The 18,079-nt window shown below is 39.7% G+C and overlaps 1 protein-coding gene across 1 annotated transcript in view; it reads right to left on the bottom strand.

The window, feature by feature from the left end:
• ppm1h (protein phosphatase, Mg2+/Mn2+ dependent, 1H) overlaps positions 1-18,079 on the bottom strand; it is a 39,254-nt gene that overhangs the window by 19,531 nt on the left and 1,644 nt on the right. Inside the window, exons 2-3 of the mRNA XM_071493195.1 lie at positions 8,388-8,553; positions 5,749-6,105 (exon numbers count right to left, since the gene is read on the bottom strand). Coding sequence (XP_071349296.1) covers positions 5,749-6,105; positions 8,388-8,553 — 523 coding nt within the window. The remainder of the gene's footprint in view (positions 1-5,748; positions 6,106-8,387; positions 8,554-18,079) is intronic.

Below are 18,079 nucleotides of genomic sequence, written 5' to 3'. Positions count from 1 at the left end.
GATTTTGTCAGTAATATGTCATTACAGATTAGGCCGAAAAAAAAAAAAAATGTTTTCTGTAATATTACCTGGTTCATGCAGAATGAATGGGAGAGCCTAAAGCTATTAAAAAAGAACTCTGAGAACAGCGATGGCTGAATCAGAGGTTTTCAAAGGATGGAAAGCTCAGATGAAGGACAGTGAGACAGGTAATTAACAGAATAAATATTTTATTATATTATATTATATATATATATATATATATATATATAATATTCAATAACAAATTAATTACCCTGTGATAGAGTAGCAACTTGTTCAGTCGCCAGTGAAGTCAGAGTGCAGTGAGAGAAAATGTGGAAAATGAATGGCTTGATTGAATGATTAACTAGAATTGCACTAAGTGGACCAAACTGTCAGATCTGCACCTAATTGTGCAAAGTCATAGTTCTCAACACCTTTAATGTGTCCGATTTTTATGCCAAGATTCATACATCATTTGAGATTTAAAAAAAAAAAAAAAAAAAACTCCTGGATCCGCTGCTTTAACCAGATCAGCAGCAAAATGTAATGAGTTCTTTCCTGGCCCACATTCCATCCCTCTACCAAGTTTGGTACAAATTGATTCTGTACCTTTTATGTTATCCTGCTGACAAACCAACCCACCAACCAACCAACAAACCAACAAACAGACACTGATGAAAACATTACTCCCTGGCTGGGGTAATGATGACTGCTCATACTCATACCACACAACAAACCTTGGGAAATACCTCAGGTCTGCCACATCTGAAACAAAAAAATAAACACACCACCTCTAAAACAGGCACTATTACTGACCCAGCACTTTTTAAATCTATGCTCAAAACTTATTTTACTTCTGTTCTTTTATGTACCTTTTATGCTTTTTTATGATTTTATTATATATTGTGTTCTTATTCTGTTGATTTTATTTATCTCTTGATTTTACCATGAAGCACTTTGGTCACCTTTGGTTGTTGTAAAGGGCTATATAAATAAATGCTGATTGATTTATCTCTAAAGACCACTAATTAAAAATAGAATAGTTTGATTCTCACAAAGAGTTAAATAAGAAGGTTTAACTTGATACAATTCTCATGAATTAATGCCAAATATGAAACAACAGCCAACTGCCAGTTAGCTAAATTAACACAGAGACTGTAAACAGGGAAGCAGTCCGGCCTCGGACAAAAGTAACAAAATCTTCCAAACAGAACCTGTAAGGCTCACTGATATATGTTATGTCTCGATTGTTTAATCCAATACAAAAACTAGATGACACATTGTAGTTTTACTCGGGGTTATGTGTGAGACTATTTCTTGGCCGGGAGCGCTGACTTCCTGGAGTCTCCTCTGTTTACTGTGCAACCACCCATGAGGTTGCTGTTTTTACACTTTGGTGTTTGTACAGATTACATTACCGATATAACGTGGCAGATACGGAGCTTTAAAGGCCAGTCAGGTGAGCTGTTTCCTATTCCTGATCACCCTTATCATAAAGTGAGCTCTAAAACACAATGATAAGATGTGACAGTCAGCACATGTACCAAGCTCAACCTGATCACACACACGTATACACTGTACCAACCAGCTACAGGGGCTAAATGTCTTGCACTGCAAAGGGTCATACGAGGCCAGAGACCTCATCCCCTCTTATTTCTGTCCGTACCCGACAAACAGCTAAGAGTGATAAGACTCTGAGCTACACATTGTTTTTTTTATGTTTACACATCCCTGAGTGTTTATCAGGCCTCAGCAGCCACTCCACACAAACCCGTCACTTTCATAGGAATGCAGAGGGTTGTGTCAGAGGAGAATTAAAAGGCGGATCACCACTGATAAGACGCAGAGGCTCGGTGAACTTCTGAGACAGAGATTTAGAGCGACAAACCTTAACCAAGATTCTCTGACACTTCTAATTTTCTTAAAGAATGAGCTTCATTAAAAAAATAAGACGAGGGGCTTTTAGGGGCGAGATTCTGCCAAAATTGGCTTTTGGGTAGTCACTCAGCAAAAGTGGAAGTGACAGTATTTTTTGTTCCAAGCAGAAATGTGTATCATCTGAAGCAGAGTGCATCTAATTTTACTGTAACAATTATTCAAATTAAAATAAATGACAACTGTGGAGGAAAGTAGGTGCAGTAATTGAAGCCAGTAGGAAAAACAAATTAGTAAAACACTGAACAATCAACTGGATATATAAATGTTAATGCTTTAAATATCGCTCTCTGAAGACCAACTTTAGACCAATATTAGACAGTTATTGTAGCTGTAAGATTAGAAGTATGGCAGTGAGTGAAAGATGACCTCAACTGCAATGCTTGAAATGGTGGATTTTAGTACAATTACCCTTTAAGAAAGAGAGGAGACACAAGGTAAAAAGTGCAGATTCAGAGCTGGATAAAGAGCTGGAGAAGCAAATGAGAGGAGAGAGGGGAGGCAGAGGGAGACATGGACGTTTGCTCAGTGCGAGGAGTCGTGGGATGATATGTTTCTGACAAGAAAAAGATTGATACAGAAGGAAAAAGACAGCAAAAGAAAAAGAAACTGTTGCACTGATTTGAATCCTATTCAAAAACTGGATTTCTGCTGATTGCTGCCATGATAGTTTACCTAATTTTAGTGCACCACTGTCCAACAATAGCTCTGTTATTATCATAAGCAATTAAGAACACAGTCCTCATGACACTGTGGAACAAATCACCTTATCATATCATATAGCTTTGGGAAACATAGATAATCACACAGTGCCCTCTAGTGGTCAATATATGGAAACAGCAGGATTAATGGTATTTTCTAATGGGATTGATTTGTACTTCCCTCCATCAAGATCTAATTTAACCTCCCTGAGTGACATCACAAAACAAATGTTAGCTTTTAGAAATCTGTGATGTGTGGACCTGGGTCAAGCATTGCTGGAAAATAATTCAGAGCGTCTGTTTTAACCTATTTTTAAGGCCAGACGGGTGGGGTTTACAGCAGCAAGACAACACAGATACTAAATAGAATGTATTCATTTATTTGTCGATAAAACTTTGTGTATTTTTTAAAATCACAATGTGGCCTCTGTATTGGTCACATTGCTTTAGTTTTTTGTATTTTGTATTCATGTACTGTGTATGTGTTCTCAGCTGAAACTGCTAGTCGATTAGTCGACTGACAGAAAAATAAATCAGCAGCTATTTTCATTAGAGCGACTTAAGACCCTAATGTAACGACCCAGCTGAGGACAGACTGTTGATCGAAACCCTTATGTTGAAACTGAGGCCAGTGACCTTTGACCTGTCCCCTTCAAAGCCTATCAGGCAGGCCTGCACTGTTCTGATTGGCTCTGGTCTTGATTTCTTGGCTTCTGCATGAATTAAGTCTCCAGCATCCACCAGCACAGCCAGATGGCAAGTGTGTGTGACCTGCAGCTGCTGTTTACTGACTGACTGATTGACTGACTGACCCACTGACTGACATGTGCTTCCAGTTTGAGAGAAACAGTCATACATTATGAATTTGGACACCAAACATGATGTGTGAGTGCACATGTGTATGTGCCTGCCTCGTTGTCAGCGTTTTTGGACAGTTCACCATGTGTGCTGGTAAGACACCTACTCATCTCTCTGAGCTGCCAGAAGAGAATGACACTCCAGATGAGTCCACATCATCTTACAGAGGCACAGTGAACACCTAAACACCAAAAACTTTTAGGTATCAAACACTACTTCTCTAATGTTGGCTTGATTGCTGTGTGAACAGTCACTAAACAGTCAGATGATCCGCATGTGTGGTAAATAGCAATAGCAAACCTTACCAATAGTTCCTCTGGATGAACTGTAACTTGCATAATTAAAGCTCACAGCTCATTGTGAATAAGGAAACCTTTTTAAAATATATATTTTTCAAGCCTACAGGGAATGAATGATACAAAAAACCCAGATTTCATTGTGAAGAGTCATTTTAAATGTAATACCATTTCAATTACTGGTCATGAAACAAGAGTAGTGTACGCAATACAGTGTTCAGTATACAGTATATATACTGTATGCACTCGGGTCAAATTCAACAGGAACATGGTTCATGTCTGTAGCTTATCTTTGTGAAGCAACAACAGGAAACTGAGAAGCCTATGTGCATTTTGTTTGACCCTCCAATTACAGTGAATCAATATCAGTTGACTTAGAAAGCAATTAGAGCTTAATGGATGGTAAGTAGGCCTACTGAATGATCTGTGAGTGCACAGTTACTGATAAATGTATAAATGATTCGTTGTAAATTCTGAAAAAAATTAGCTTTAAAAGTTTATACCATTTGAAGTTTTTACCAACTTCTGTCATGTTGTGTTTGTAAGGTCAATGAAAAATGTATGCAAAGAAAAACTTCATCTGGATTTAACATTGAGTTAACAGATTTTAGTTACTTCTGGCAGCAAAAATGTGCCATTTTCTGTTCTTGCTTTCCTTTTGAGCAACACCGTTTTTTAGTGAGGGGTCTCACTAACCTGAGAAATATTGGAAATAACTAACTGAAGCAGCAACACAGGCACATTGGAGGCAGAGGCAAACTGCATCAAGGCCACAGAATAATGATGGCATACCGCAGATCAGCTCAAAACAGAGGTTCCCAAATCTTTTTGGTTTGTAACCTGTGAATATGTAGAAATATCTACTCGTGGCCCCTCACAAGCCCTAAATGGGCTCACTGGGGACAAGGGCCATGAACCTTTCAACAAACATGATTTTCTAGATGTTTCATTTGGAAGTGTTTAAGAGGCCTATAAAGGTTTACGTATTCGATATTCCTAAAGAGGGAAGCAAACACTAGAACCAGTGTGAAAGAAATAAACACAGTTCTTGTGTGAAATATAAAAGGAAAGGAATAAATATTCCTTATACATAATTATGCGTTGACCTTTATTAAACAAATAATTTTTAAATAATTTTTTAATTCTGATTTTTTGATATAGGACTCTAAATGTCCTCTCCTAGACGTCCTCCAAGCTCACTATTTATGAAAGTCAACTCTGAGTTTCAAAACATTAAAGCTGAGCTGAGAAGTCTGTCCCAGATTTGGGGTCACAAGTTGGTACAGAAACAGAGCCAAGGACAGTATCTTTAAGATTGCCTGAATTCTCCTTTTTATGCCTCTGCGCTTGCGACAGCGAGGGACGGAGGAATTATGTTTTCAGGTTGTCCGTCGGCACATCCATAAGTATGTCTGTCCAATTCTTGTGAACGCGATATCTCAGTAACGCCTTGATGGAACTTCTTCAAATTTGGCACAAACATTTTTTAGGACTAAAGGATGAACTCATTAGATTTTAGTGGTCAAAGGTCAAAGGTCAAGGTCACTGTGACCTCATAAAACACGGTTTTGGCCATAATTCATGAATTCATTCACTAATTATGACACAAACTCTAACGATAATTTAAATGTCTATCAGGACAAAAAAAAGACAGTGTGCCATCATAATGTTCTGAAAAAACACTTCTGGCCATTATTCAAAACTGTAGCTCAGGAAAGGGAGATTGTGACCATATTTCCTGCAGCTTAGGTGGTTGGTGATGCATTGAACTGTCAGGCAGTTATCCCAGTTCTTTGTACAAGAGAAGTAATAGCACCAAATGAACCAAATGAACATGTATTTTTATAGACTGCAATTTAAACGTTGTTTGTAGTCCTTTATCTTAGACCATTGTTGCAAGAAGGTCTGCACATTATCATAAAAAACATTCATATTCTACTTCACACGCCACTTACCATGTCTTTGAAGGCATTCTCGATGGCTCCGATCACTAGGCTCTCGTGTGAAACTTTCTTCTCAGTAAAGAAGCGTGTGGATGGGGTGCTGGGTGAACCCGGAGCCCCCGCAGCACCCCGGAGAGAGGCAGCCCTGGTAAGGGCGCGTTGCGAGGTCGGGGTGAGATGGTGATTGATTGGTTCCTCACCCAGGCATGTGGGAGGTAGCAGGTTTGGAGAGCAGAGTATCTCCAGCACCTCCTGAAGGTGCAGGGCGATGTGGTGATGGAGAAGGCGAGAGGCCATTACAGCCGCCCCAGAGCCAGCGTGGCCATCAAATAACGCCCAGTAGTGGAAGGTTAGGTCTTCAGAGTTGTCCTGGATACGGGTAAGAGTGAAACACGGCTTCGCTTCATTTGTCAGTTGTGTCAACATTTTCAAGGTGTGAGCAAACACTTTGATCTGACCCCACATTCACACTGTAACAATCACAATAAGTTACTGAATATCTGTCAGACAAGTCAGCATGTGGTTCCAATATGAACTGGTTTCTTTCTCATTTTCTCTACAATCATTAAAGAAGCTGATTTCAGCAGGTTAATTATTCCAGGTTCTGGCAAGCATTTCATAACTCTAAGAAAGAGTAATGATTATTTTCAATCACAAGATGCAGTACAGTTTGTTATCAAAATCAATAAAGTGTGATGACTCTTGATCTAGAATTATGAAAGTGTGAATGTAGGGCAGTACAAAACACACATTCCCTTTGCAGTGCTATGATGTTCAGCTGTGGTTCCCAACCTGGGGGCTCGGGACCCACCAATGAGTGCAAAGATACTGGAAATCTCATGAAATAAGAAGGAAATAAGAAAAAAAGATGTCAGCTACACCAATTATGTTTTTTTATTTACTTTTCTCCAATCTTCTTTTGTTGTGGATGCCTTTACCTCTTTAGGCCCCTGAATGAAACAATCTGTGAGGGGAACATCAAATGACATATACTTTGAAATCTGTGGTGGGACGTCATAAATAAATGTTGTATAAAGCGTCACAAGCCAAAAAGGTTGGGAACCACTCATGTATACAGTCAGTGACCAGAAGGATACAAAAAAAAACCAACAAAAAAGCCCCGAGTCCAGCTGCCAGGTGACTCATGCAGACTAAAGCTTCACATTACCCAGCGTTAGTGGGTGAAAGCTCCTTTCTGCGGAAACTGTATTCAAATGTATCCCATAGGTGTTCAGCGAGAACGCTTTCAGGGGACTGCAGCGGTCAATTCAATGACATCCTCTGATCTGAGCGTACACTTCCTCTTCCAAGGTGTCCATATTAATGTTTTCCATCAATGCTTCATTCTACGGGTTTTAACAGATCTGGCATGAAGCACTGTATGATCCAAAACCGGATACTGTCCGGTGTGTCCATCTACAAAGTGCCACCTCCCACGTGATGTTTAGAGAAAATAGCCTGTGATCTGGTTCATTCATCACACATCTTTGAATTTGCTGCCTTCAAAAAGTGCAGCAACTCTCTGATCTTCCGCCTTCCTGGAACCAATGGTCACGCTTTTTCAAAATCTGTCAGATACTAGTTTAACTCCACTCTTAGTAATTAAGTCGTATACAATATAGACAATATAGGTCTGACTTCTGCATTTTCCAGTCACTGACTATAGATCATTGCTTGCACATATTTCTGCACACACTAAAGCTCTGGTTTTCTAAATGTAGTGCATGCTGGTTCTACAACATGAGCCTACGAAGGAAGTGAAGAGCACTAGAAAGGCTCTACACTACTCGTATTGGTCTAGTTTCACTGCAGTAGTGAGTCATGAGGTACTTGCACGAGTTTCCTGTAGGCTCTGGGTGGGCCTGAGTAAAGTACTGGTGGGCTGAGAGGAAATTTTAGCAGCAGTGTTACTTTATATAGATATGCATTGCCTTTGGAAATTAAATTACAAAGAACTGCAAAATGAGGAAATACTGCATGTCAGATCAGAGAGATGAAGTGAAACACAAGAGATTAGTATCAGTGTTTTGTGGATTAGCTGTTTGTTGAGTCTTGTTGCTAAGAGGTGACGGAGCCACTGCTGTCAGTGAAAGAATTAAGTGTGTCAGTATGCTGTATAAATGTAGCACACTGCCCTATAGCAGCAAACAGCAGTGACTTTACATTTCATAATGATATATAGGTTTCCTTTATAGATGACATACTGTACTTGCACAAGCACCAAAGGTTATTTCAAAATCCTCTTTGTGTTTTTCTGTGTGTAAATGCATTCACATTTGCCTCTGCATGTTTTTGGCTGTCAAGAGCTGCTGAAGGCCACTGTGGAAAGGACGCTGTATGTCCCAGTAAACTGCTGATGGGACAGGATGAAGGGACAGTGGGTCCCAATGACAAGCCCCCAGGGGACATTTGAGGACTACAGTCAGGCTACAGTATTAACATTTTATCAAAAACACGGCTCAGCTGCTTGCTCCAGGAAAAAAGCATTTTATTTTAAGCTGCAATGTAAGATTCAGTTCTTATTTGTTCTTTTAAGTTCTTATTAAAACTTTTGCTCTAAATATATAAGACATTAAAGAATACCATGGCTTGGTGTCTTAACTTGGTGGGTATGGTGGAAAAGGTGAGTATTCCTGATCAGTTTGACTCACCAGATTCTCCCGGAGGCCCAGGCCCTCTCCATTCGGCAGGGAGGACCTCCTGCGGGTCACGGGGGTCCGGTTGGGTGTGCAGTTTCCTGCAGGTCTCCTTTTGACCACCAGCACTTCACAGCAGGCTTGGTCTTCATTTAATGTGCTCTTTCCTGCATTGATCACCCTAGTCAGAGAAGGGACAACAGGACACACAGAAAGGGAATTTATGCTTCATCTTAACAAAACACCTAAGAGATAAAGAGATAATAAAAACGATTCAAATGAATTAAGTAAAACTAAAATAATCTGGAAAAATGGCATTAAAAAGCTATATACATTACAGTACCTTCAAAAACTTTTGCAAGCATGATGTGTGTACTATTCATAATATAATAGGTATATAGCTTTAAGAGTGAAAGTCAATATACATTGGTGTTGTGCAAACATATATGTGCAGTATAGGTAGGATACATACACTATATAGTAATGACGGAACAGAGTCTATTATCCAGCAGTAATATGTGTGAGAGTGTGGATTATACAGCAGTAATATGTAATATTATAATTACACAAAATCTGTGTATATAGTTACAGCCTGACATGTTAGCCCTCCAGAGTCAATATGTGGAATGTTTGTGACTTAGTTTCTGTGTCCCTACGTGCACTTCCCCATTATAAAATGGGCCTTTACCTCCCTCCTTCTGTTGTTGAACTCCCAGGGAGAGGTTAGTGACGATATTGTGATCTGAGATATTTCCATGTGTTCCGTTTACGTTTATGAGCTAAATGGCTAGTACATTAACACATTGTGTCATCTAATTTGTGTAGGGGCTAAGTTACATTGTCACAATTGACCGGAGGTCTCTTCTGTCAGACTAAACGGAGATCGCCTCCAATGACATCCTGCTCTTGGCCTCCTCATCAAAACACAACGCACACATATTTGTATATGTATTTGTATTAAAAAAAAAATCCCAATAAAGCTTGAGGGATGAACTATTTCCAATACATCAGTTGTCATCTTCACTCACATCATGTCAAGAACACCCCTCTATCCCAAACAGTTTAGTAACAGCTCTGTCTTTGATTTAACTTTTAAGAAGGTGATTGTGCCTCTTTGCATTTATTATGGCTGAGAGACTAATCTCCCGAATGCTGGAGGATGATACACTGCTGCAGATAATCTAGAGGGATTCTTGCATCAACTGGACACACGGCTGTTGATTCAGCAGATACGGAGGATAGAGGATGACCTTTCATCCATGTGATGTTCTTAGGACTATAAAACCCTTCCAAACTTCATCTCTGTGGAAGGGTTTGCCTGTCATGACGGCAATAAACAAAGTGAGATAAGGTGAATTGAAGTCAGCAGATACACAAACCTGAAATACACATTTCAATTTGAGTCCCTCGCATGTAGGGCAGAGGACAGAAAGACACATAAATACTGCATTATACAACACCTGGCAGATGGCGTGCTGCTGCTGCGAGCGGCTGTAGTCATGGACAAGCACCCGCTGGTTAACAATACTCCAGGCATTCTTTATTTAGCCACACTGTAGGAGATGGTAGGTCTACAGCGGCCCCTATTAAAACTGTGCATATACTATTGTAGCTCGTGGAATTAGAGCACACAAGGTTAAATTAGGAAAGAAAAGTGAAATATTTATTTTTGTGAAAATTCTGTCACTTTCTACTTGTATGCTTCTTCCGTCAACATGACGTGATCCAAAAGTTACAAATTAATTTCTAAACATGCTTGAGATATAAATCAAGTCAAGCTATTCTCAGTCATCTGTGATCTGCGGCAGCCATGATTGCTCCCCTGTGGAGGATCCTTTATGAATAATCCTAATTGGTCACAGGGATGAACATGCAGAGCAGAGACCCTCTGGCTCCAGCTAAGAAAACACTGTGGGTTGTAAAACTGATAGGACACTCACTGAGCAGACCTTCACTCAGTTAGATTGATTTTAATTGGTGTCTTACACAATGTGCTATTCACCACTTCCCCATCCTAAAACTAATAATAGCATACTCCCTGTAGTGTGTCAATAAGACATGTTTAACTTGCCCACACAGCTACAGCACCTATGAAGTACATGAAGCAGAACACGAGGCTCACTTTGAATCAGAACAGTGCTGAAAGGTTGATTCACTGAGAAAAACAATTGTCAACAATCTTTAAAATCTGTTTCTTCCACTTCTTATTGAACTAGCTTGTCAGGGTCATATGTCATTTACATGTACTGGCTCCCGTTTTTCAAATGCGAAGATATGTTGTGTTTCTTTGTTTTAATCTACTGTCAGTGATATAAAAAATGTCTTTAGATTAGGGCTGTCACAAGATAATAAGAAGAATAAGAATAGGAAGAAGAAGAAGGAGGAGAAGAAGAGGACGTAGAAGAAGAAGAAGGAAAAGAAGAATAAGGACAAGACGAAGAAGAAGAAGAAGACGAAGAAGAAGAAGGCCATCAGTCAAATTCCTCTTTGACTTTGTTAATTATGTGTTTTTTCTCTTATTTGTTAAATGAATTAGACTCAAATACAAGTGTAGTGAGGTGGAGTCTGGAACCGTTACTGTACAAAAGTACAAAAGCGTACAAAAAGAAGAGTTGCGCTTAATAAATAAACTAATGATCCACAACTGCCATCATGATCTTATCATATTTGTACATTACCATGGTATCAGCATTTCATTTTTTTTTTTTTTTTATATATATCACATTTTTCATAAATTGCAACACTCCTACTTTGGGTTATAGACTCTTCTTTGGAAATCCAATTCAAAAAATTTTCACCATTTTCTGACATAATAGACTAATAATTAGAAAAATAATCAGCACATTACCTTACAATTTAAATGTTAAATGTTAAAAAATGTTAGCTCCAGCCCTACATCAGCACTTTGCAAATAAGCATAAGTGCAGTTACACTTTATAAAAATGTCGATGTCATATGTGTACATGCACACATCACACATTTCATATTAAACTTGGACTGATTTTATAGTCTATAAAACAGCACTTTAATAATAAAGTCACATCTACACTTAATTCAATGCTTTTAATCCTCGAGAAATTCAACGGAAAAAAAAAGTCACCCTATGATCTCAAATACTACAGTGTGGCTTTGAGCACTTTAAACAGTTAATTACATCTTATTAAAAGCCTGGAAAATCTCTTTTTATTCATCTTCTTACTGTAAGTCATTGGTTCCCAAACAGTGGAGGAGCAAACATAACCAAGAGGGAAAATGTGGAGTTAATCTGGAGTTCAACAGACCTTTGTACACAGCAGAAGACGTGACCTGTCAAACACAGGTGTTACTAATAACATTATTTAATTGCTCCAGTACAGTTGTTGCTAGAGGGGACCCGTCATTAACGTCATTAGTTCCATCTGTGCTTTTCAAACAATGACAAGTCAAAATGTCTGCTGTGAAACTCTCTTGTGAATACGGCTTCAGCATTCAGGTCACCAGATTTTTTTTTTTTCCTCAGAGATCAAAATGTAGCTGTATGCCTTTTCTGTGGCTTTCAACCGTATGTCACAGTCTTCATCAGCAGTTCAGAGTTTCATTACGGCTTTGTTACCTGTACCTCATTAACTGTGCACACGCCTCAGGAAAAGAAAGTGAGTGGACCTTGAGTTAAGATGTTTGTTGAGATGTTTGCTTATTTTGCCTTGAAAATGCCACCGTTAATCGGGTCTTATCAAACCACGTCCTTATAATTATTCAGGATTAAGCCTTGATTAATTCATAAAGGTCAGTTCTGTTTCAACTTTAACTGTGATGTTGCTCATTATTTGAAGTTTTGAACCCTGCCTGAGATGGATAGTTACAGTTAACAGTTAACATTAATTGTTGGTTACATTACTGAGAATCTGAGAGCACGGCATTCAAAGGCTTTGTTGTCAGAAATTCAAACCCTGAGGGTAAACAGCAAGAGAACACGCACTTCATAAAACAGGTACTGTCAATTCATGAGTGTCTTACATTAAGGAATTTGCCTGCTCTCAAGTGTATAGTTTGAGTTTTCATATAAGATTTTAAATCAGTCGGCCCCGTCCTGTGTTCATGAGATGATGGAACGCTCTGGTCAACAGTAATATAAAGTGCACAGTGCATGTGTGTGAGATCTTGTTAATGGATAACTCCTTTCCCTAACTTCATATGATGCGTAGAGGCCACAAACTTCATGGACCATCATGCGTGTCTGTGACCGAAGCACTGCAGGGAGTGACGTTCATTTGACCCTGGAAGATCACAAGATTAACAGCAGCGGGGCTTTCAAGCCTTTTATCTCTGATATGAGAGGAAAAGCCGTCCGCACCCTGAGGCATGAGCAGTATCCGAGAGCAGAGCTGTCACATTCGGTTACCTCATCTCATTTCTTCTCATTTGAGACAATGGCATGACCTTAATTACCCTGTCAGAGCTGTAATCTACAGCGCTCATTCTTTGGGTTTGGGATTTTTCTTCTCAGCAACACTTGATGGGAAGTTTTGCTCCAAATTTACTAAGAAATCATGTTCAAAATGCAACTGGTGGTGAAACAATTAGTCACTGGCATTTTTTACTATTTCTTGACATTTTGTGGAATAAACAATCTGGTATTTTGCAAAAATAATCGATAAGCAGCTTAATCTGTAATGAAAATAGTCGTTAGGTGTAGCCTAATATACAATAACACTAACCAGAGACTAATACTGGTCTCCATTTTGAAAACTGAACCCTTGCTGTGTTTTGGATCATCCTTTGTTGCCATCCTCTTGTGCAACCACAGCACACATAAATTGATGCCAAGTTGTAGAAAAACTGACCTGGAGGCCATGACTACTACAAACACATTGCTCACACAGCACAGGTAATTATATCTTGTCAGGTTAGCTATTGAATCACTGCAGTGCCCATAACTGAGTTTCTATGTTCGTGCAACCCTGCAGCTCCCATTCTCTTTTATGTGTTAAAGTCAAATCCTGTTCAAAGCTCCGTGCCGCCAATCCCATTTCCAGATGAACACATTCTGAGTTCAGTTTTTTTTTACACATATACATTAAATATGTCAAATTTGTCTCTATACGCAATACATGGCCCCTGTAGACACATATCTACCTATATCATGTCACACACATATACCTGCTACATATAACATCTATTATTAGATGATCCTTATCATATTACACTGTATTTGTCTTTGTTTCCCATGTTTTACTGCTGCACCATCAGATCCTTTAAGATAATGATAAAGATGATACTAAAAAAAAACAATTATAGTTCTTCATGACGCATTTCGGTGAATGGCAACGCACATTTATGCCACACAACAAGAAAAAGCTGGCAGGGAACTGAAACAGCGACACACTGTTTCTGCCTCGGAGCGATGTGCCGTGTTGATGTAGCAGAAACAACACAAGAACATGTGCTGCATCATGTGACTGAGCACTGGGAAGCTTTGTACGTATGAAGTGCTGCTCATGTGCTTCCACTCCAGAGTTGAGTGTAACACTGACTTTATTTGGCTCCCCTACAGAAAGAGGAAAACAGAAAGAAAGAATATTAAAACTGTACAAAGAAAAGACCTTCCAATAAAACATAGGACAACAAACACATTTATGGCATCTTTGTAGACTTTACAACTTGTATCAGTGCCTCTTTATACTTAAAAGATTTGTTGAACGTGTGCGCCCTGAATTTACTCCACACTGTTAGACAGCCTGGAGCTGCCACCTTCTTGTCTCTCTTCCCTTACCACAGATTTTAACACTGAGGATGCCGACTTTCTGCCTGCGCTGACATGCCCTCACGCATACATGTCTGCTGACCTTCAGCCAAAACATACAGCGTGCGGTGGCGGTGCTAGTGTTTAGCCAACAGACATGCATATTGATTAAGCATCGATCGGACCGCTGCTGAGGTTGCAGGGGTATGTTGTTGGTACTGGGTCAGAGGGAAAGCTTTGTCACGAAGCTCTCCTCTGCCAACAGGCAGGTTGGAGGAGTTGAAGAAAAGGTAAAAGAAAAGAAAACGAAAAGGTGACGCTCATTTGGACAATATTTTTGCTACTCCATCATCAAACTTGGATCTCTCCTGTTGATAAAGAGGCTCTCACAGTTCTTAATGAACCGCCTCTAAAGGCCACTGAAGAAAAGAACTGGCTTTGGTCTAATCATTCCAACACTGTGTACTGCCTACTGTGTTTTATGCAAACTCCCTGCTTTAATTTGCTCTGATGAGCACAATGTGTTGAACCTCACTTCTATCCAAGCTAGCTATCCAAGCCCACTGTCCCTTTTTCATTCTACCTCCAAAAAGTAACAAAAATAAAGGGTAAATAAAAACCATCATTAATTATGACCTCAATAGCAAACATGCCGACAATGCTACCATAAACTGATGTCATAAAGGTCAAATTTATGCCAGTTGTTGTATTTAATAGCATAAAATTGTACAGTTGTGCATAATTAAGCAGCCACTGAGTGTACTGTATATGCCTTTACATTTTTAGTTTTGTGAATGGACATGGTCACAGCAAAGTGAACACCTTCAAAATGGAAAAGACTTCCTGGAGAGAGCACACCCGTCACTGAAGGTGACATTAGGACCAAGTTTCCCTCATCTCCTCTACTTTAAGAAACACCGAGCATCACAGTGGTCATTGCTGGGGAGAACAGCTCCAGTAAATTCAGCCTGTCTGCAAAAGTGAGGCCTGTGCGTGCGCTGCACAAGAAAGAAAGGGTGATGCAAGTGAGAGTGAGCAAAACCCAATGATCCATTCAAATGATCATGCTCAGTGGACCTGACGGTGCATCCACTCAGAGAGACAGTGCATCAGAATCCTCCTCATAAAGCAGAACTGCTCTTCCGGTCTCCAATGAGAGCAACACAATAACCCTCGATGATGCAGAAAGGCTCAGAGAGGCCTGCTCATAGACAGACAGGGGTGTGAAGGAGAAAAACACAGACAGAGAAGGACCGTGCAGCTCATCCTACTGGAGTTTACACATTTTGGATTAAATAATCAGGATGTTGAAATAAGATAAGTGACACTTTCTCAGTTCTGAGTGTGATTGTAATATTTACTGTAATTAATCCAACATCATTCCTCAGATGTTTCCTTCAAATTATGTTTGCCTCAGTGTAAAAATCAACAGAGCGACCTGATAGTCAAATGGTTGGGGCACATGGCATGTGGGCGCAAATGCTCTGAGTAGCTGAGTCCCCGGTTGGACTCCTGACTGGCTGGACTCTTTGCTGTATGTCATTCCCCTACTCTCTGTCCCCTTTCCTGTCATTCTCTACTGTCCTATAAATAAAGTCAAAAAGCCCCAAAAATAACATTAAAAAAATGTAAATCAAAGCATCCATTCTGTGTTACTGTTAACTAGTCATTAATGCTCTATGTTATAACCACTGTGTCTGCAGAAAGCTCTAGCATCTAGCCTAATGTCAGCATGCTGACATGTTCACAATGATGGTATAATGTTTATGCTCCCATGCTTAAAGAAACTTAAAGTTTGACTGAATATGCTTAAGGGGAAAGTCAAAGTCACTATGGTGCATCATCTGGGAATCACAAATGTCTCAACAACTTTTTGTGCCAAATCATCCCATAGTCAGGGGATCACCAAAGATATTATGGTTCATCCTCCGGACAGCATGAACGCCTGCACCGAAGTTAAAGGTAATCAATCCAATAGTTGAAATATTTCACTAAAAACCTAAAAGGTCAACCTTATGGTGGCAATGACGGAAAAGTCAGAGGATCAACACAGTTAGTATAGTTTTCATTTTTCTGGGGACCATGAATGTCTGCACAATCCAAACAATAGCTGTTGAGATACTTCTGTCTGAGGCAAAGCAGTGGATCAAGCCACAGTCCAACATTCCCAAACCCCAGAGCCACACCATTAGCATGGCCATAGGTAACAGAGTAACTGCTCACAAATAGTAAAGGATGTGATACCGTGCACATGTACATGTACCTACAGTTTATTCAACTGACTGCTTCCCTTCACACCAGGGCGGTGTGGTTCAGGAGGTAGAGCGGGTCATCCACTTATCAGAAGGTCGGTGGTTCGATCCCTGGCTCCTCCGGTCCACGTGTCGAAGTGTCCTTGGGCAAGGCAGTGAACCCCAAACTGCCGCTGATGTGTGTGAATGTTAGAAGCACTCCACTGTAGATGTAAGTGCTGTGTGTGTGAATGGGTGAATGCGGCTCACGTTGTAAAGCACTTTGAGTGGTCAATAAGACTAGAAAAGCGCTATACAAGCAGTCCATTTACCATGTTTTCTTCAGCACAAGGAAGTGAATGAAAGCAACTCTTATTGTATTCCTGTTAGCCTACAGCTGTTACATCTACTACATAAGTAGAAATTTTTAACAAGCAATAACTTTATAATAGCGTCAGGCCAAAATCACATCGCCAGCTGAAAAATCTCCAGATGCACGTATCTATCTTTTTTTTTTCAGATTGATCCATTGGTATCTGACCCTGCTAACTCTCCTGAATGGATCTGTGTGGATCACATCCTCTCCTATGGACTCAGGTTTTCACAGCTGGCAGTGAGATTTCACAACAACAAAGCCAGCTGGACAACCAGCTGTTGACAAATCCCCAGTATGGCTGAGTCCTGGCTGATGCTGTGCCACGCTGGCACGTATATAGACAAACACAAAGACACACAGACACACAGACACACACACACACACACACTCACAGCAGAATCACATCTATTCATGAAGTAGGGCTGTTCAATTGATCCTGTAGAATTATGCATCCTGTTTAAATATGTTGATTTTTAAGAAAATAAAAACCTCTGCGTGTTCTTCAAATCATGAAATAAGAATAATGATGAACACGGTATCCTGCAAAAAAAAAAAAAAATCTGGATTATCTTTTTAAATAAAATTATACAACCCACTTCAGAACATATATGAGTGGGTGATGGTTTCTGAACATAGAAGCGAATTATCCTCCTTTCTTTTCATCTTCAGATTAAAAACTCTCCATGGCAGATTAGCATGAGGAAGCATAGAGGAGGGCGTGTATGAGAACCCACCAATTTCAAAGGATTTCTTCAGTACATAATAAGCAGAGACCATATAGATCTATTTTAGGCCTGGAAAGGTAAATTAAACAATTAGTTGATCAAACTTAATGAACTGAATAAATCTTGAGTATTGAATCAAACAAAAAGACCAAACAGTAATTGGTTTCAGCTTCTGAAATGTGAGGATTTATTGCTTTTAATTGACTATTTTTCTTGGCCAGATACAACAAGCAATCTGAGGACATCACCTTGAGCTCTGGCCACTATTCTGTGACATTTTATGGATAAAACAATTGTAGTAAGTAATTGTTATTCTCAACCCTAATCTCTGTGGTGCTGAAGTGTCACTGTGTCCTGTTTATTTCTTGAAAGCAGAGAGCAATTGCCTGAGGGAGTGAGGCTGCACTGGTCGGCTGTCAAGTTAGGAGACACCTCTGGCTGACTTGAGATGATAAATGTTTGCACATGTAAATTTGTTTGACAGCGGAACAGCTAAAGTTGAAACATTTAGATGCAAAAAGACGGGGGCAGTTTCCGCACAATGTTCTTGCTGAACTGTTAAAGCTCAAGGAAATTACCCCTCTGTCGTAACAGCTCATCAACAGCATGGAGATAAGACTTTATGTCAGGGGGGAAAACAGACAACAAACTAA

The sequence above is a fragment of the Trachinotus anak genome, unplaced genomic scaffold (assembly GCF_046630095.1).
Source record: "Trachinotus anak isolate AG129_WGS33_773 ecotype Australia unplaced genomic scaffold, CSIRO_AGI_Tana_v1 ptg000002l, whole genome shotgun sequence".
NCBI lineage: Eukaryota > Metazoa > Chordata > Actinopteri > Carangiformes > Carangidae > Trachinotus > Trachinotus anak.
Note: the sequence above shows the minus strand (reverse complement) of the source record. Positions and strands in the feature narration are given on the sequence as shown.